We start from the raw sequence: 18754 nt of genomic DNA, 5'->3' as shown, positions 1-18754 counted from the left end.
TTCAGCCTGTGAGTTTAGGTGGACGGCCTTGTCTTGGTAGGTTTACAGTTGTGCCATACTCCTTCCATTTCTGAATGATCGCTTGAACAGTGGTCCGTGGGATGTTCAAGGCTTGGGAAATATTTTTGTAGCCTAAGCCTGCTTTAAATTTCTCAATAACTTTATCCCTGGCCTGTCTGGTGTGTTCTTTGGACTTCATGGTGTTGTTGCTCCCAATATTCTCTTAGACAACCTCTGAGGCTGTCACAGAGCAGCTGTATTTGTACTGACATTAGATTACACACAGGTGCACTCTATTTAGTCATTAGCATTCACCAGGCAATGTCTATGGGCAACTGACTGCACTCAGACCAAAGGGGGCTGAATAATTACACACACCCCACTTTACAGTTATTTATTTGTAAAAAATGTTTTGAATCATGTATGATTTCTATTCCACTTCTCACGTGTACACCACTTTGTATTGGTCTTTCATGTGGAAAAGTTCAAGGGGGCCGAATACTTTTGCAAGTCGTACAATTTACGACTGTGCGTAAATCCCCCCTAATATTGGTATGATCCGAGCTCAGACACTAAGCGACTGAGCGAGGGGGCGGGGGCAGCTGCTGCCTGCAAGTGCGCTGTTGGAGAAGTGGAGACAGGCAGACAGAGGAGAACTGAAGTTTGACCAGGTATCAAAGCAAATCATTCGTACTGTACAAATAATGTAAATATGACGGTGAATCACAAAAGATTGATATCAAACTGATCACTTGACCCATATTACGTTACTTGTTCTTCAAGTGAATCAACAAATGACGAAATGAAAAGCCAAACAACAACAATGCTGTTTCTTTAGAGAGTCTTAGCTTACATGTGTGTTTATTTCATATTTTCAGTTGTTACCCTTGTAGGGTTTGCCCTCTCCCCGGGCATTTTCAATCAAGTGCTGAAAGAAGTTCTTTCACAGTGTCAACTCCCAGAGGGGTGTACACTGGTTCAGTACGTGGATGACTTGCTCATCGCGGCTCCGTCTGCTTCGGCGTGTACGGAGGCCTCGCTTACGGTACTGGGGAGACTCGCTGAGTGCGGGTTCAAAGTGAGTAAAGACAAGCTGCAGTTGGTCCGACCAGAGGTGACATTTCTTGGCCGTGTAATCGCGCACCAGTCAGTGGGTTTGCTAAACACCCACCGAGATCAGATTCTGACACATCCAAAACCACGCACGGTCAAGGAGTTGCTCTCCTTCTTAGGTTTAACGGGATACAGCCGTCAGTACATACCAAACTATGCAGGCAAAACAGCCCCTTTGAGGGATTTGGTAAAAATGGTAGGTGTCCGTAACCTTAAGGCTGAACTGCCATGGACATCGGCCACGGAGTCAGCATTCATTGCATTGAAACAAGATCTCTCGAGATCTGCTGATCTGGCCATCCCTAATTATGACGAACCCTTCTATCTAGATGTTTCAGAAACAAATGGGATAGTGAATGGGGTTTTGTTTCAGAAAAAGGGGGGAAGGAGAGATGTACTTATGTACGTCAGCATCCGCCTGAATCATTTGGAGACAAGACACCCGGTATGCACGCAGCATGCCCTTGGGGTGTCAAAGATTATACAAAAAACAGCACACATAGTGAGGGATCATCCATTGAAGGTGTTGACCACCCACAGTGTGGTGGCATATGTTAACTCACAAGCCTTCACCATGACACCATTGACACAACAGAGAGTGAGTAGAGTCTTAGACGCTCCTAATCTGACATTCACACATGAAGGAATCAATATGGCAGATTTGATGGGTTCGGGTGATCCGCACGACTGCGCTAAGAGAGCTGAAGTGGACGAAAAAATAAGAGAAGACTTGAAAGCAGAACCTTTGACGGGAGCTGAAGATTGGTTCACGGATGGATGTTGCTACAGAGATGACGAAGGGCTGAAAGCAGGCTACGCTGTAGTTTGCAGAAAGGGGACTGAATTTGAGGTAAAGGAGGCTGGGAGACTTGAAGGGCAGCAGTCGGCCCAGAGAGCAGAAGTAATTGCTCTCAGCAGAGCCCTGAGACTCGCGAAAGGAAGGCGAGTCAATATTTACACGGATTCAGCTTATGCCTTTGGAGCAGTGCATGTGGAGCTAGCCCAATGGCGGAGAGCAGGATTCAGGACAGCAGACAATGCACCAATCTGCCACAAGAAGGAGATGGAGGAACTCGAGCAGGCGTTGGGAGACCCAGAGGAGGTGAGTATCATAAAGTGTAAAGGTCACTCCTCGGGGACTGGCATGGTGGCCAGAGGAAATCAGGAAGCCGATCGAGCTGCGAAAGAGGCAGCAGGCTATAAAGCACTACGGCAGATCGTGCAAATAAGTGTGGAGGAAGAAGTAGGAGTCAACATGTTGGAGGAGGCCAGGAAGGCCCAAGAGGAGGCGGCCCCGGAAAAGAAGGGGGTCTGGAAGAATCGAGGAGCATGGGAAGAAGGAGGTCTCTGGCGGGGACCTGACGGACGACCGGTGTTGACCGCTAACCTAGCGGAACAGAAGATTGCAGAAGCACATGGGCTTGGCCATGTGGGTGTGGCCCAGATGGAGAGACATCTGTGCCATTGGTGGCATCCCTTTCTGAGGGATATGATTAAGGAAAAAGCTAGGACGTGCCTGATCTGTGGGAGGCACAATCCAAAGCCAGTGATTAAACCAGAGGCAGGTAGGTTCCCCATTCCAGAAAGACCAGGGGAAGAGATTGTCATTGATTTTACTGACATGATTGATGTGGGACCAGGAGGAGTCCGGTATTTGCTGGTGAGTGTGGATGCGCTGACGGGGTGGCCCGAAGCGTGGCCAACAAAGAGGGAGGATGCAAAAAGTGTGATTAAGTGTTTAATCAATCATTACATCCCCCGGCATGGTTTTCCTAAACGAATTCGGTCAGACAATGGAACTCATTTTAAAAACAAAGATTTGGCAGAAGTAGAACAGAAGCTGGGGTTGCAGCACCGATTTGGGACGGTGTATCATCCTCAGTCCCAGGGGAAAGTGGAAAGAATGAATCTAAACCTGAAAAATAAAATTGCTAAAATTTCTGCTCAGACGGGGCTAAATTGGGTTGCAGCCCTGCCAATTGCATTGATGATAATAAGATGTTGTGTTAATCAATCCACAGGTTTCACACCATATGAGCTGTTGACAGGACGACAGTTTCCAGGTCCTTGGACAACAGTCCCGGCGGAAGAAAGTATAAAAAGTAATAGAAAACATGTTGAATGTTGGAAAGAATTAAAAGCTCTTGTGTCTAGTTTCACACAACAGGTTGGAGTGGGGGTGAATGCGGTGGACAGGTCCGTCCCCGACGCCAAGGCAGTGTGGCTGAAGGTCATTAAGCGAAAGTGGAGAGATCCGAGGTGGACGGGGCCATTCGAGGTGACTGCTCGTACCACCAGTGCGGTTCGGTTGAAGGGAAAGGGTGAGACCTGGTTCCATTGGTCTCAATGCGCAGTGGCGGACGAGAGCTTACTCGAGATAAGCTCCACCCAAAGTAACACGGGGGGGAACATAGAGGCAGAATAATCCTCTCCCCCTGTGCAGCGGTTCTCCCCAGCAGTCTACCTGGGGAGACGAAGAAAGAAGAGGAGCGTCACGCGCCAAGCATCAATTCATTCCAGGCTCATGATAGGCTAGGGCTCTAGTCTAAAGTAATGCATAGTTTAAAGGAGTCGTAATAGTTTTGTACGTTACTCACATATTTTTATACTCATAATTTTATACTCTTATTACGAAGTTTAAAGTAAAAGTAAAAGAGCCTGGGGACAGTGATCATGAAACTGTGGGAAAATTGGAAATTAATGGGAATGTTGGGGTTGATAAGTGTTGTAACGTGTTTGTTTGTTCATTGGCAGACAGGTGAATTGCCCAGACGCAGAGGTCTATCCGCTCCAAAGTCCAAACCGATCGAGCCGTCGAGAAAATTCAAGCGCGAGGTTGGCTCAGGTGGGAACGATGGGTGTCTCAAAGCCAGTGGGGGAGTCGAGTTTGGGTATGTTAATGGGTCTACGACAGCATTCACATTCGATTTGTGTGAGGTAATTAGATGCCCAGGAGACGGTAGCAGCTGGAGATCATATGATGTGTGGATTTGTTATCACCCTATGGTATGCTACCCTAAGTCTGTGTGGGGCCCATCACAGGAAGGAGACATTTACAGTTATATAACGGATCAGTGGTGTTCTTGGCAGGATGTGGTTGCTTGGACAGGAGTAGGATGGCAGCCAACAGTTCCACAGGCCCTTGAAGGGATAGCCATTCAGAAAGATTATTCTGTTACCCATAACCCTGTCACTCTCTCCCTAGGACCCTGGAGCAGACTTCCGGAGGCAAACTATGACGGAGGGGCGTTCTATTTAGTGATAGGGGTAGATAAAGCAGGGACAGATCCAACAGGGATAATTCGGGTGAATTTATTCAATCCAAGATCTAAACCGGTAGGGAATGACACTGTAATGAATCTCACAGAGCAAATGGATCCCTTAGAGACAGTTACTTACCAGGACTCAGAAGAGAAATGGTTTGTTGCCACAGATTACACTAGATTAAAACCTCAAGAGTTAATAGAGCGTGCCACAGGTTTTGGTGATAGGAATCTTTGGTTAGATTGGGTGGCTCAAAATGCTAAAGAGCAGGAAGTGGTTGATTGTGTTGCTTGTGCTACAGCTAGGCCTCGTCTGTTCACTGAACCCGCTCCTCTGTATCCAGAGGATGAGTGGGGTTATGATTGTATGCTGAGATTAACTAGAGAGGCAGTGAACACAGGTAACTGCACCACTTTGTCAGGTTTATATCCGCCAATTGATAAACGTACACAATCAGGTTCATTCACACCTAAAAAGGATAATTATACATGTTTTGAGTTCTCTACAGACAGTGTGAGATACACGTTAGGAAGAATTGATCCAAGCTGGTGTCAGAGGACAATCCCCGGCAGGACTACCAATAATGTAAGTGACCCAAGTACTATTATAGGCACCTGGGCAAGGGGTGGGCTATATTATTATTGTGGGCAGTACACCCTTTTGGTGCAGGTTCCACTGGGGAGTGTGGGAACATGTGCTTTGGTGCGCCTAGGAGCACCGTTGATGCTGATAGGAAATAGAGTAGAGACAGTTCCACAGCAGGACACTGGTGTGTTGACAGCCAGACGTAGGAGAAGTGTTAGGGGTGTGCATAAATATGACCCAAGATGGGACTCACCAACCTGGATTGACTCAATAGGAGTTCCCAGGGGAGTTCCAGATGAATATAAGTTAGTTAATCAGATAGCGGCCGGTTTTGAAAGTGTGTTTCTATGGATAACTCCAAACAAAAATGTTGATCGCATTAACTATGTCCATTATAATGTGTTGAGACTCTCTAATCTCACTAGGGACGCGGTAGAAGGCCTTGCGGAACAATTGGGACCGACGTCGTTAATGGGAATCCAAAATCGCATGGCCCTTGACATGTTGTTGGCTGAGAAGGGTGGTGTGTGTGCCATGTTTGGGGACATGTGCTGTACTTTCATTCCCAACAATACGGCCCCAGACGGTACGGTTACTAGAGCGCTTGAGAGTCTGAAAATGTTATCTAAAACTATGCATGACCAATCAGGTGTGAACACTGGACTGGGAGACTGGTTTACGTCTGTCTTTGGGCAATGGAAGAGTGTTGTTATGTCTGCCATGTTTTCTTTTGTTGTTTTTCTTGCTATATTAATGATCGGATGTTGTCTCATCCCTCTGGTCCGGCGAGTTTTGGTAAAGATGCTGGAGAGAGCCCTGAGCTCTGGCTCGAAGGGTTCAGCGGCACCTGAGTCTATGATGCCCTTGAAGGAGATTGTAAGCTGGAAGGATGAGTGAGACAAATCCTGGTGTAAGTTGGTCTCGCAAGCGAGCCCAAGAGGAGGAGTTGTCACGTAAAGGAATGTTATTTTTCTGTCACTATGTTATCATTCACATGCACAATCATTATTTCATCATGACTTCATTAGTCTATCACCTATCATTATCATTATTCAGTTATCATCCTTATTATCATGTATCATTTGTCACATTCTAGATGCTTCATTATGCATAGCACCAGCATAGTGGTAAGTTCAGTGTAAGTCAAAGGAGGACACTCAACTTTTGGTGGCCTGGTCCAACTTTAACAGAACAGACGAGTGTTCTGTCTTACACAACAGAACACTCGTCTTACACAGTTGTTATGTTCCAAGACTATATATGGGAAACATCTGGTTTCGAGTCCGGGAAGGGTTGTTGTTGTTCTGATAAGATCATGTCCAGGAATTGTTCTGACGTCATAAAGGCTATAAAGCTTTCTGTTTTGGGGATGAGCGAAGAGGCTGGCTCCCACACTGTATAATACGTGTGTGTTTAATAAATCACTTTTTGGACACTCCCTGGGACTCTGTCTGCGCTTACTTTTCCTTCCAAATCAAAAGAACCTCTACACCCTCCACGGCTAAATAAATCGGTTTCAGTAATGTACTGATATACAAGAATGGACATAAGGGGCTTCTTTCAAAGAAAAAACTCTGGTAGATGTTATTTTATATATTATGCTTTGTATGTTGTTCAGTATATTTCTATGCAAAACAAGAGGAATTTCAATACACAGCAGTATATTCACAGTTTAAACCAGATATTTACATACACTTTATGGAAAACACAATAACATTTTTTTACTGCACAACATCAATTTAAAGTAAACCTGTTTTGTTTTGCATAAATAAATATTGAAATATCTTTTGAATTAGTTAAATGCCAGAATAAAGAGACAGAGCTGTCTATTTTTTATCACTTTCATCAAATTTAGGAGTACATGTACACTAAGTTTATTGTTAATTAATAAGAAAATTCCAGACGATTCCATTCTGAGCTGAAGAAGCTTCTGATTGGTTAGTAGAGTCCATGTGAGTAAATTGGTGACACACCTGTGGATCCATATAAGGCAAAACACAGAGCCTGTTTCTTTGACATGGGAAAATCAAGAGATATCAACCAAAACACCAGGAAAAGAATTGTGGAGCTCCATAAGTGTGGCTCAATTTTGAATACAATTTGGTGCCATTTACAATTAAGAAATACAGATAGTTTCTCTCTTTACTCTTAAATTTAACAAATATTTTTTTTATATTTATCAACCTAAAAAAATAAACATTTAGTCTGATTTGATGTTACAATTAAAAAAGTGTATCTGTTTTTATCCGAAGAGTATGTAAATATCTGTTTTCAACTATATATTTGATGATGTTGGTGCTTGGCTTGATTGTCAGCAGAGAGAGAGAGAGGGGAACAGAGAGGGAGAGAGAGGAACAGAGAGGGAGATGGAGAGGAGAACGAGGACAGAACAGAGATGGAACAAGAGCAGGTGAGACAGACATGTTAGTCAAATGGTTGTTTACCAAAAGTATCACCGTATCATAGGTACTCATGTATCTAGTACCTAGTGTTTCTTTTTAGGTTTGTTATTTTTCAAATTCTATATTTATTAAGTTATGCAGGCTTGTTTGCACAACAAGGCTAAATAATTATATAAACCTTTCTCAATCTCAATCTACTACCCTTTAGGGCTAAGCCCCGGGTGTATCAAATGTCTGCCTCCGCCTCTGCACAGCACAGCAGATTCCCAGCTCAAACTTTTAAAAGGGAGAGGAATGTGCCAGTCACAGAATCTGAAAGTGGTACAAATTAAAGACATAAACAAATTTTCTCAGGTAACTCCCAAGGATCATGCCCTCAAGTCAAGAAGAAACAATTAGAACTGGCTTTAAGTGTGAACAGAGCAGTATTCTCTAATGCAGTGCCATTTAATTATCTGAACTTCTTTCAGGGGCAGAAAGGCAAATAAATAAAACAGTGTATAGACAGACATCACTCAGTTATCTACACCAGTGGTGGAACAATACAAGTGCTCGCAGGAACAGGTAGTAAATCAGGTTGCTCTGTAACCATATGTTGTTCTTAACAGTGTTCTTATTTGTCAGCATAACTTGAAATTTAGTATTTTACAGGCATAAAATCATTTTCCCCATCTGCCGGTGAAGTCTTCTGCTCACTAAGGTCAGCTCAGTTCCTGACTTATCTCATGAGTTTTCATCATCTGATGAGATAAGTCTTAAATAATTTTATGTCAGATGAATACAGGCAGGAAACTGTGATCTGAGTCTAGTGTCATCTAGCCATTGGGCAGGCAACTTTTAACTGATGATGAAATAAACAAAGACGCTGCCGGGCAGTGAGTGGGCAAGACTGCCCCAATCAGAGTGATAAATGTCTGTATGTCACCACCTACAAAGAAGGAGATAAAGTAGTGTCTAAAGCATTAAACTTTTCTTCTACTGTAAAAAAGTGTAAAAGTGTAAGACATATCTGCTGCATTAGGAGAGGTACTAGCACTTGTACTAAAAAAAGAAAAGAAAAACTTTTAATTTGTATGTGCTTTCAACAGATGGTAAATGATGCTAACCTGAAGCAAACAAAGGAAATTTCCCTTCCAGTTTGCAATAATTAGTCTGTTTGTTTGTTTGTTTGTTGTTGTTAATGTGAATCTCTGGATAGTGAAGTACAAAATTCCACAGCCAGTGACATCTGATGAATTTAGTTTAGTAAATCTGGCCAGGTTGTGCAATTTAGAAAAATGTGTGTACTTTATGTTATTAATTTTGTGGATTTTTTAATGCAAAATTATTCCAGACTTGTACTTCTGTATTCTCTGTTTATACTATCAGTTATTACTCAGAATGATTAAACATTTTGGAGAAAAATCATAAAAATCTATTAAAAGTGCAGAATATCAAAAGACAAGAGAGATAACATTCACATGCAGAAAAATCAAAGCATTCTGTAGTAAAACAGTTAAACTGACTGTGCAAAAGTCTCTCATTTCCTTTACTTTTTAATTCAAAAGTTCCCTCTCTGCTCCTGCTGAGTGACTGCTGGCAGTTTTTGAAACAAAGCACTTTCAAAGAGAAAAACATTAAAGGTAATGAGGCAGATGTTGATTTTTTTTTTCTCTCTGCTTGATGCTGGACTTTTCATGCTGCAGTACAGCATCAAAGGAAGCATGTAAAATATATTTAAACTGGTTATTACAATAAATGTGTTAGTAACACCTTTGTATTTCCCTATGATTTTGCTTAAGAAAATCTATCCGGTCATTTGCCTCTACATTTGTTTTATATTATAGTTCCAGAATTCACCCATCCAAATCATTGAATTCAGGTGTTCCAATCACTTCCATGGCCAGAGCAGACTAAGTGGATGCTAAACTTTCTGCATAGCCAACTGCTACAGACCATAGAATTGATATCCATGACCAAGCAGCTGCCATGTCCAAGCCTTACATTACCAACTGCAATTAAAAGTATTGGATTCAGTGTAAAGCACACCACCATTGGACTCTAGAGCAGTGGAGAATCACGCTTCTGGCGTGATTGGATCTGGCAATCCAATGGAGGTTGCAAGAAGAACAGTACTTGTCTGACTGTACTGTGCCAAGTGTAAAATTTGGTAGAGGAAAATTATAGCGTGGGGTAGTTTCTCAGGAGTTGGGCTCGGCCCCTTAGTTCTATTAAAAGGAACTCTTCCTGCTTCAGCATACCAAGACAATTTCGATAATTTCATGCTCCCAACTTTGTGGGAACAGTTTGGGGATGGCCCCTTCCTGTTATAGTGACTCCCCACTAGTGAATAAAGCAAGATCCATAAAGACACAGATAAGCAAGTTTGGTGTGGAAGAAAATAACTGGCCTGCACAGAGTCCTGACCTTAACCCAACCGAACACCTTTGTTATGAATTAGAGCAGAGACCGTTCTAATAACTGATGTTGACCTTCTCATCCAACATCAGTGTCTGACCTCACAAATGCTCTTCTGAAAGAATGGCCAAAAATTCCTATAAACACACTCCTAAACCATGTGGAATGGCCTCCCAGAAGAGTTGAAATTTATATAACTGCAAAGGGCAACCTGATATTATATTAAACCCTATGGGTTCGCTCAAGTTCATATCCATGTAAAGGCAGAGGAGCATATTTTAGCAATATAGTATACTTGTAAAAGCCTGGAAAAAAAACGTGCTGTGCTCACAGCTCTTCTTGTATTTAGCCCTAATTCATGCTTAGGTGTTAGCATGTTCAGTTTGATGGTGAGCCTGACAATTCTACCAGCTAAACATGAGCAGGTCAGCAATCACCTCAAACTGCTTCTATCACCTGAGTTTGCATTCGTTTTAGTTTTAGCCAAACATAATCAAATATGGTTTTCGTTTTTTTGGAAGAAAATATATTTGAAATGCAATTTAAATGAATTTTGTTCACACATATAAAGTGTTTGCGTCAACAATAGTTTTGGCAATACTAAACTATATAAATGTATAAACAAAGACAGTTGAGCATTAACTTGTAGTCTAGTCTTGCTCAACATTGCTAAGGTCCTCTTAATTGTATGTGTGACACATAATAATGCACTATAATAATCAGTGTGCTGTGTTAAACTGAACAGGAACTGCAAATGTGTTGGATGTGAAAATATGCAGATTATCTACTATAGTGAGCAGCATTTGTATCATCAAAGTTGTAGAGTGTTATCAGCCTGACCCAGTGAATGGCTTTTATCAGCTTTTATCACACCGAGTATCACCCGTAGGCAACCTCATTTACTCCCTAACAGACTCAGTAAGTTGTTATTGCCTCATTTAACAGTGGTCCTATCATGTTGCTGAAGAGAAATAATGGATGGCTTGTTTCCACTTTAAAAGAGCAGCCAAAGTCCATATATTATACTTCCCGTGGGTCATTTTTGACCCCAGACCCTTGTGTACTCACTGATGCCGAAAGTGTTACACTATATAGGGTTCCACTATAAATTAGCCGAGTTCAAGATGTGTCCTCTGTTTTAAATTTTGTTTTGACTGACCCATTTCTTGATAAAGTTTTGGCACCACAGTAATTGTTTGGGGTCAGAATAAAGATAATGTGTCAGGGTTAAAATGATCCTTGCACAACATTAGCCACATGTCAGAACAGTTGACATCCACTGGAGAATTTGTGTATATATCTTTACAAAACCAATCAGAGTTTTACTGAACTAATAGCAGCCTGTTATATAATCAGGGATACTTGTGTTCGAAAATTAGCATGATGGAAGATGAATCACCTATTAAAATACTAGTAGGGTACAAGAGGATGCCTATTAACCACACCTATAGACGTGATTACATCAGATAATGCAGTGATTCCTGACATTAGGGACAAAACAGGTTTTAATTTTCTAAAATATATTTTTTGATTTAAAAAAAAAAACATATTTACATATAATTGTTACACAAAGTTTTGGCTGTCTCACTATGTTTTGGTACAATCTCCCAGGTGTAACATTTTTTAATGATTTACGTATTTGCTGGAGCAGTGCAAGGTTTTTGTCAACACCGTCAGACACAAAGAAATGCAAAAATATATATTTTAAATTAAGTTGTTTCAGCTATTTTGACTATTAGCAGCTTCTCTATTCTATTGTTTATGCACATGTGTTTTCAAAGTAATTATACCACATTTAAAAGTAATATTGTTTTGGCTTTTTATTATTAGAGTTACAGTCATACATATTTTCAGAAGCTTGTATTTAATCTGTATAAGAAACAATCATATTAGGCAGCATGCAAATTACACATTTATTGAGAAAATTACGTATTTTTATTGGAAGATCATGAGGGAGGAAAATATATGGTTCTCCAAAAGTGAAAAATAAACAAAAACTCCATATTATGGAGTTGACAAGGTGCTGACGGTGGTGACACACTAGTAGAAAACAAGATATTATTTCTTTCAAAATGACCATTAAACTTTAACAACTTATGTAATATCACAAGACACATCTAACAATTCTGATTTTGCAAATGTCAATTTATACATCTTAATAGTTCACCAGCAAGTAGCCACCTACTACTCCTTGATTCCTAAAGTACTCTGTGGTTGTGTGTTTAGACCCTCCTGTACTGTCTCCCCTTTTGTCTCTCTGTGCTTGTTTCCAAAACCTTCTCTTCTGCCTTTTTTCTCTTCCTGATGTTCTTTATTTTTCCCTCTTTCACTCTATTTCTCCATCTTTCCCTTTCCTTTATGAGAAACTCTTTCTTCAACTCAGGCTGGCTGTTAATCTTTTCTCTCCTTCTTTTTTGATCCTCCCTGTTCCTTCTCTTTCGTTCCTCTACTGACAGGTTTCCCTTTGTCATTCTAGCCTGAAATGTACCATCTTGTACCCATCTGACCCATATGCATTTATACAGATTAAGTATAAATGCATACAGATTAAGGATGAATATTCACAACACAATTATGTATTAAGCAATAGAAATGCTATCCGGTCTTTAAGTCTGATGTCATTAGTCGTTTTCAGGTCCAAACTCCACTGCAGATCCCAAAGTCAAAGAAACTCTGCGGCATCACTGAGAGTTACAAACTGTCTAAATTCTTTCATCTTTAATAAAATGATCAGTGTGGCTGCTCTACCAGGTGTAACATCCAGGCATCCATGAAAACAGAATATATGAAATTTAACAGAGTTATAATAAATTGCTTGTTTCCACCTAAACATGATATACCAGCTCTTCTATCACTTCCAACATAAATGAAGACAGAAAACTAAACAGCAGTGACTTCTGTAGGGTTGCTAAAGTTGGGCTAGCTGGTATATAGTGATGTGCTACCTCATAGGTGTCAAACTCTGGCCAAATTCTCTGGCCAAATTTGGCCTAATTATATTTGGCCCGCGAAGCCATACCAAATTACTATTAGAGCTGGCCTACTGGTAATATACAGCTAATATATATATTGTTTAGTATTAAGCTTTGCTTGTTCCATATTCAGTTTTCCAGCAAAACTTATTTGAGTCCATAAGAAAAGATTCATTCTTATATCTGGGGGAAGATTTTTTTTCAATAAATATTAATGTTAGCCCATGACTTTGTTCCAGTTTTGAATTTTGGCCCACTGTGTATTTGAGTTTGACACCCCTGCCATAAGTCATTGTTGATTTTGTCTTCACTCTCCATCCCCTGCCAAGCTGCACCTGTGATTCTGCGGCTGCTCGCTGATGAGCTGACAGATAAGATCTTTTCTTATCCTCTGCATCCTTACCCTATCACCTCTGCCTCCCACAGGGCGCCAGCCTGCCCTGTTGAAACACTATTTTTTTCAGTGTTTCAACTGAAAAAATAGAATGCCTTTGATCCAAAGTAGAATGCCTTTGATCCCTTGTGATGTCATCATCTTGCTGAGAGAAAAAACCCTTAAGTAGGAGCTTTGCTCTGTTAAACTTTGCTGCTCAACGGACCTTGACCTGACAGTAAGCAAACCCTTTTGGAGAGTTTTGAGAGAATTTTGCGTTACTTAGCAATTCACTGACCAAGCCGACACATTTCACCATGTCAGCTTCCTTCTGCTCAAATGAGCTTGGAATAGTTAAAGGGAGCATTTTGGGAAACCACTACAGGGTAGAGGCTTTCCTTGGAGAAGGGGACTTTGGTATTGTAGCCAAATGTCGTGATACCATGACCAACCGAGCTGTGGCTATTAAAGTCAACAAGAGCCGCCCTGATATTCTGCAACAGGCAAAACTGGAAATTTTCATCCTGGAGCAGCTGAGAAGGTTGGATCCAGATGCCGCCAACATTGTTAAATGGAACAGCTTTTTCCACGACGGAGAGCGGGTTTGTTTAAAGTTCGAACTCCTTGATCAATGCCTGTGGGACTATATAGGGGACCGGAAAAACCAGGGTCTCCCCATAAGCGAAGTCAGGCCAATTTTAGGTCAGCTCACAAATGCTCTGTCCCACCTGGGTTCTGTGGGAATAGTGCACGCTGACCTCAAACCTGGAAACATCATGGTTGTAAACCGCCATGAGTCTCCCATCAAAGTCAAACTTATAGACTTTGGCCTCGCATGTCCTGTGTCTGCAGTGATGCCTGGTGACCGTGTGGGGACGGTTGGTTATAGTGCACCTGAAGTTATGCTTGGCCTTCCTTACAATGAAGCAAGTGACATGTGGTCTCTGGGGCTGGTAGCTGTGGAGCTTGGTACAGGGGTGCCACTCTACCCTGGAAATGAAGACTATGATGTTTTGAAATTCATCATAGAGACTCAGGGTCAGCCACCAGATCATGTTCTAGACTCTGGCGTGTACACTGAAGACTATTTCATTGAAGACAACGACAACCAACAGCGCTGGACATTTAAGACTGACCAACAATTTCAGTACGAGACAGGATATGAGTCCCTGGAGACAAGATACATAAAACTGACGCGTCTCGATGACCTCGAACAAGTAATGATGTTTAGAAGAGGACCTGAAAATGGCCAACGTTTGTTTGTAAGCTTAATTAAACAGATGTTGGCCTTGGATGCAAACCAGTGCATAACACCGTCGGAGGTTCTCCGGCATCCCTTTTTCAACCCTAAGAGTTCCCCTTGCATTGTCATGAGTGCTGAAAGACCACAAAACCCTGTGGTCATTCAGCACCCTTCAAACTTGAAATGCAAGAGATCAGAGAAAATCAACTGCAGTTTTCAAAACTCGGTTGAATTTTCTCAGCAAGTATTCAGCCACACGTCAGCCAGCCCATCCTTCAGCTCAGATGAGCTTGAAATAGTTGAAGGGAGCATTTTGGGAAACCACTACAAGGTAGAGGCTTTCCTCGGAGAAGGGGGCTTTGGTATTGTAGCCAAATGCCGTGATACCAAAACCAACCAAGCTGTGGCTATTAAGGTGAACAAGAACCGCGCTGATATTCTGCAACAAGCAAAAAAGGAAATTTTCATCCTGGAGCAGCTGCGAAGGTTGGATCCAGATGCCGCCAACATTGTTCAATGGAACGGCTTTTTCCTTGACAGAGAGCGGGTTTGCCTGAAATTTGAACTCCTAGATCAATGCCTGTGGGACTACATACGGGACCTGAATAACCGGCGTCTCCCCATAAGCGAAGTCAGGCCAATTTTAGGTCAACTCACAAATGCTCTGTCCCACCTGAGTTCTTTGGGAATAGTGCACGCTGACCTCAAACCTGGAAACATCATGGTTGTAAACCGCTATGAGTCTCCAGTCAAAGTCAGACTTATAGACTTTGGCCTCGCATGTCCTGCGTCTGCAGTGATGCCTGGTGACCGTGTGGGGACAGTTGGTTATAGTGCACCTGAGGTTATGCTTGGCCTTCCTTATAACGAAGCATGTGATATGTGGTCTCTGGGGCTGGTGGCTGTTGAGCTTGTTACAGGGGTGCCACTCTACCCTGGAAAAAAATATTATGTTTTGAAATTCATCATAGAGACTCAGGGTCAGCCACCAGATCATGTTCTCGATCCTGGCATGTACACTGAAGACTATTTCACAAACGACAACTACAACTACAACCAACAACGCTGGACATTTAAGACCGCCCAACAATTTAAATACGAAACAGGATATGAATCTTTGGAGACAAGATACATAAAACTTAAACGTCTGGATGACCTCGAACAAATAATGATGTTTAGACGAGGACCAGAACATGGCCAACGCTTATTTGTCAGCCTAATTAAAGAGATGTTGGCCTTGGATGCACACCAGCGGATAACACCCTCTCAGGTTCTCCGGCATCCCTTTTTCAGCCCTGGCCTCTCCAACAGGTTCCCAAGTATCAACAATGAAAAACCATACAGAATCAATCTCCAGCATGGCATCTTCCACCCTGGACAAAATTGATAAAAACACAAACTGGGGTTGGAAAAAGATATTAACAGCAAATTACACTGGAAATATTAATTAACCTGCTCCAATAATTATCACTTTGGCTTTTTTTTTTTAATTTTCACTCCCCCCACCCCAGCCAGTCGCGGCAGATGACTGTCCCTTCATGAGCCTGGTTCTGTCGAAGGTTTCTTCCTTTTTAAAGGGAGTTTTTCCTTCCCACTGTCGCTAAATGCTTGCTCATAGGGAATCTTCTGATTGCTGGGGTGGCCAAAACTCTAGGGGAAGTAGCAATTCTTGTGAAAATTTTAAAAAAAAAAGCCTACCAATATTCAAAGCAGAGCAGCGGACACCTTACCATCACATCAGTCCTTTAATCCGACCTAAAACACCATGTTTACAGAAATAAATTCCATACAAATTGGAGATAAATTGTTGTTTTTGATTGTTTATAAATATATAGTGCTACCCTTCAGCCTCCTAGTAGACATACCTGTGTTATAAATGTGAAACTCCTCCGATTTTCAGAAAAGTTGACCTCTGACCTTGAAGTCAAGGTCACTGAGATTTAAACTTCACAGAGATTTTCAGTAGATGCAACCATGGTATTGATTTGAAAAATCTACACAATCACAAACTTGGATGTCCACAGCGCCTCGCCATATACCAAAGATTAAGAGGTGTTTTTTTTCTAGGTTTTTATAAAGATTACAAAACACAAATAACAAAAATGTCAATGCTATTTTGATGTTGTCTAATGTAGTGCAAAAAAACTAAACAAACCCAAAATTTAATAAATAAAGTAAATAAGGTATATACTACATATTATACAAAATTTTAGTGGTCCACAATGGGGTCAATGAACAGAATGAAGGAAGTAAGTCTTTTATATGACAATGGTGTGAAAAAGCGTTTTCCTATTTATTTGTTTGTCACACTTAAACATTTCAGATCATCAAACATTTTTTTCTTTTTTATGTAAAAAGAAAAATCCTTTAACTGTCCAGTTTTCTTGATGATGCTTCTACCAAATAATAAATCAGATCAAAATCAAAGAGAAAATGTAATCACACAAATCAGAGGTGCAGATTTACACTTTACCTGAAACAGAGCAAAAGTGCTTTTTAAATAGGTTAATGAATATTAAGTAATATAGGCTAGATGTCTGGACATTACTAGTTTCATTTGGGCCTTCTGGGCCATTAGTCCTCTGGCTTATTGCCAGTTACCAGCCAAATAGCTTGTGTATTTTATTATCTTAGTGTGTTAAAGATTCTAGTTCTTATTCTGGTCAAACTGTGCTTCATTATTTGTTTACAGCACAGCTACAGTTCCAGGTGACTTCAAGTCAAAAGGATACTACATGTCAATGGCCAGCAGCCTGTATTCAGTTTGAATATTGCAGTAAATGTACCTGGATCTGTTTCTATTGGGTTGTGAATTTGGTCTCACTGTTACATCCAACTTTTAGAGTGGGATAAAGACAAAAAGAAACAAGAGAGGATGGATTTATAGTTAGAAATCCAAAGTTGCTTCTGTTTTGCCCACACACATTGATGATGATTTCACATCACTAAGCAGGTTATCAAATGTGGACAGAATGTTAGCAGAATCTTATAATTCTCATAAGATTCTGTTTTTGTGTCATTCAATACCATGTGTTTATGTGTGACATACTGATATGAATCATAGTATCTTATGGAATTCCAAAAATGGCTGCCAGGACAGCTGCCACCACACTGATGTGACACACTACAAATCAACTCTTTGATGCTCTGTGCTGAGTCTGCACAATAACCTGCACTTAAAAATTCATTTAATATCACGTACACATATACACATACTGTCCCTCAAGAAGACACTGAGAAAAAATAAAGAATAACATTGAGACTGTAACTTTGCAATAACGTGATCGCTAGCGACACAGCTACAGTGGTTTTCAAAAGTATTCGGCCCCCTTGATCTGTGGCAAGATCTGAAAACTGCTGTTCACAAACGCTGTCCATCTAATCTGCTGAGCTGGAGCTGTTTGCAAAGAAGAATGGGCAAGGATTTCAGTCTCTAGATGTGCAAAGCTGGTAGAGACATACCCTAAAAGACTGGCAGTTGTAATTGCAGCAAAAGGTGGTTCTACAAAGTATTGACTCAGGGGGCTGATTAATTACGCACACCCCGCTTTTTAGTTATTTATTTGTAAAAAATGTTTGGAATCATGTATGATTTCTGTTCCACTTCTCACGTGTACACCACTTTGTGTTGGTCTTTCATGTGGAATTCCAATAAAACTGATTCATGTTTGTGGCTGTAATGTGACAAAATGTGGAAAAGTTCAAGGGGGCCAAATACTTTTGCAAGCCACTGTATGTTAGCATAATATAAACACAGTAAAGCTGGAGGATGAATGCTAACTTTTTTCCACTTGATAAAAGTTAACGTGAGGGTTCCCAATAGTTAGGCTGACAGTGATCACTGGCTGTTTTTAGGGGCTTGTTCAGATGAAATAGAACAAGATAAAAAGCATTAAAACATTTTAACAGCACAACAGGCTTAATAAACACAGAGTAGTTTAGGCCCGGAAGCAGGATTCATACATCATCACTTGAAGAACAGCTCTCGGGGAAGAGATAGCTCAGTAGATGCCACATGATCGGAAGGTTGGACATTCAAATCCAACGAACAGCGGCTATCCTGGATTGGTAGCTGTCCACTGCATCACTGAGTGAATGGGTTAAATGCAGAGGACTAAGCATTTTCCTACAGGATTAATAATGTATACATAAACAATGAGATTCAAGATAACGCAAATTTGATAATATTTGACACATCTGTGAAGCAGAAATATCAGTAAAATACACAGGAAGTAATATATCTGAAATATTAGTTAAAAAAATAACTTAATATAAATGGTGAATAGCACACTTTTGTGGAATTTGTCAACACCATTAGAAAAAGGGTCAACACCGTCAGACAAAAATCCTGATGGTGTTGACATCTGATGGTGTTGACAAAATACCCTACTTTCTCTCATAACAC

At 41.0% G+C, this 18754-nt stretch overlaps 2 protein-coding genes across 4 annotated transcripts; both read left to right on the top strand.

The window, feature by feature from the left end:
* The first annotated feature begins 1086 nt into the window (after window positions 1-1086).
* LOC146525255 (protein NYNRIN-like) lies at window positions 1087-6138 on the top strand. Of its 3 annotated transcripts, XM_085165885.1 has the most exons (3): window positions 1087-4962; window positions 5388-5449; window positions 5612-6137. In XM_085165885.1, exon 1 carries the CDS (start codon window positions 1307-1309, stop codon window positions 3536-3538), a length of 2232 nt encoding a protein of 743 aa, XP_085022011.1. In that variant the 5' UTR covers window positions 1087-1306; the 3' UTR covers window positions 3539-4962; window positions 5388-5449; window positions 5612-6137. The 3 variants fall into 3 exon arrangements, with proteins under 3 accessions (XP_085022011.1, XP_085022000.1, XP_085021991.1); XM_085165874.1 differs by having other exon boundaries at window positions 1087-5449; window positions 5612-6138; XM_085165865.1 differs by lacking the exon at window positions 5612-6137 and having other exon boundaries at window positions 5388-5605.
* Window positions 6139-12761: 6623 nt separating this feature from the next.
* On the top strand, window positions 12762-16076 carry LOC146525254 (uncharacterized). The gene has a single exon (XM_085167850.1). It carries the CDS (start codon window positions 13424-13426, stop codon window positions 15734-15736), a length of 2313 nt encoding a protein of 770 aa, XP_085023976.1. The 5' UTR covers window positions 12762-13423; the 3' UTR covers window positions 15737-16076.
* Window positions 16077-18754: the final 2678 nt, after the last annotated feature.

This window comes from Neolamprologus multifasciatus, chromosome 1 (assembly GCF_963576455.1).
Source record: "Neolamprologus multifasciatus chromosome 1, fNeoMul1.2, whole genome shotgun sequence".
Taxonomy (NCBI): Eukaryota; Metazoa; Chordata; class Actinopteri; order Cichliformes; family Cichlidae; genus Neolamprologus; species Neolamprologus multifasciatus.
Note: the sequence above shows the minus strand (reverse complement) of the source record. Positions and strands in the feature narration are given on the sequence as shown.

Coding starts and splice junctions, on each gene's coding strand:
- LOC146525255 (XM_085165874.1), top strand. CDS start 1,307: ATGGTAGGTGTCCGTAACCTTAAGGCTGAACTGCCATGGACATCGGCC.
- LOC146525254 (XM_085167850.1), top strand. CDS start 13,424: ATGTCAGCTTCCTTCTGCTCAAATGAGCTTGGAATAGTTAAAGGGAGC.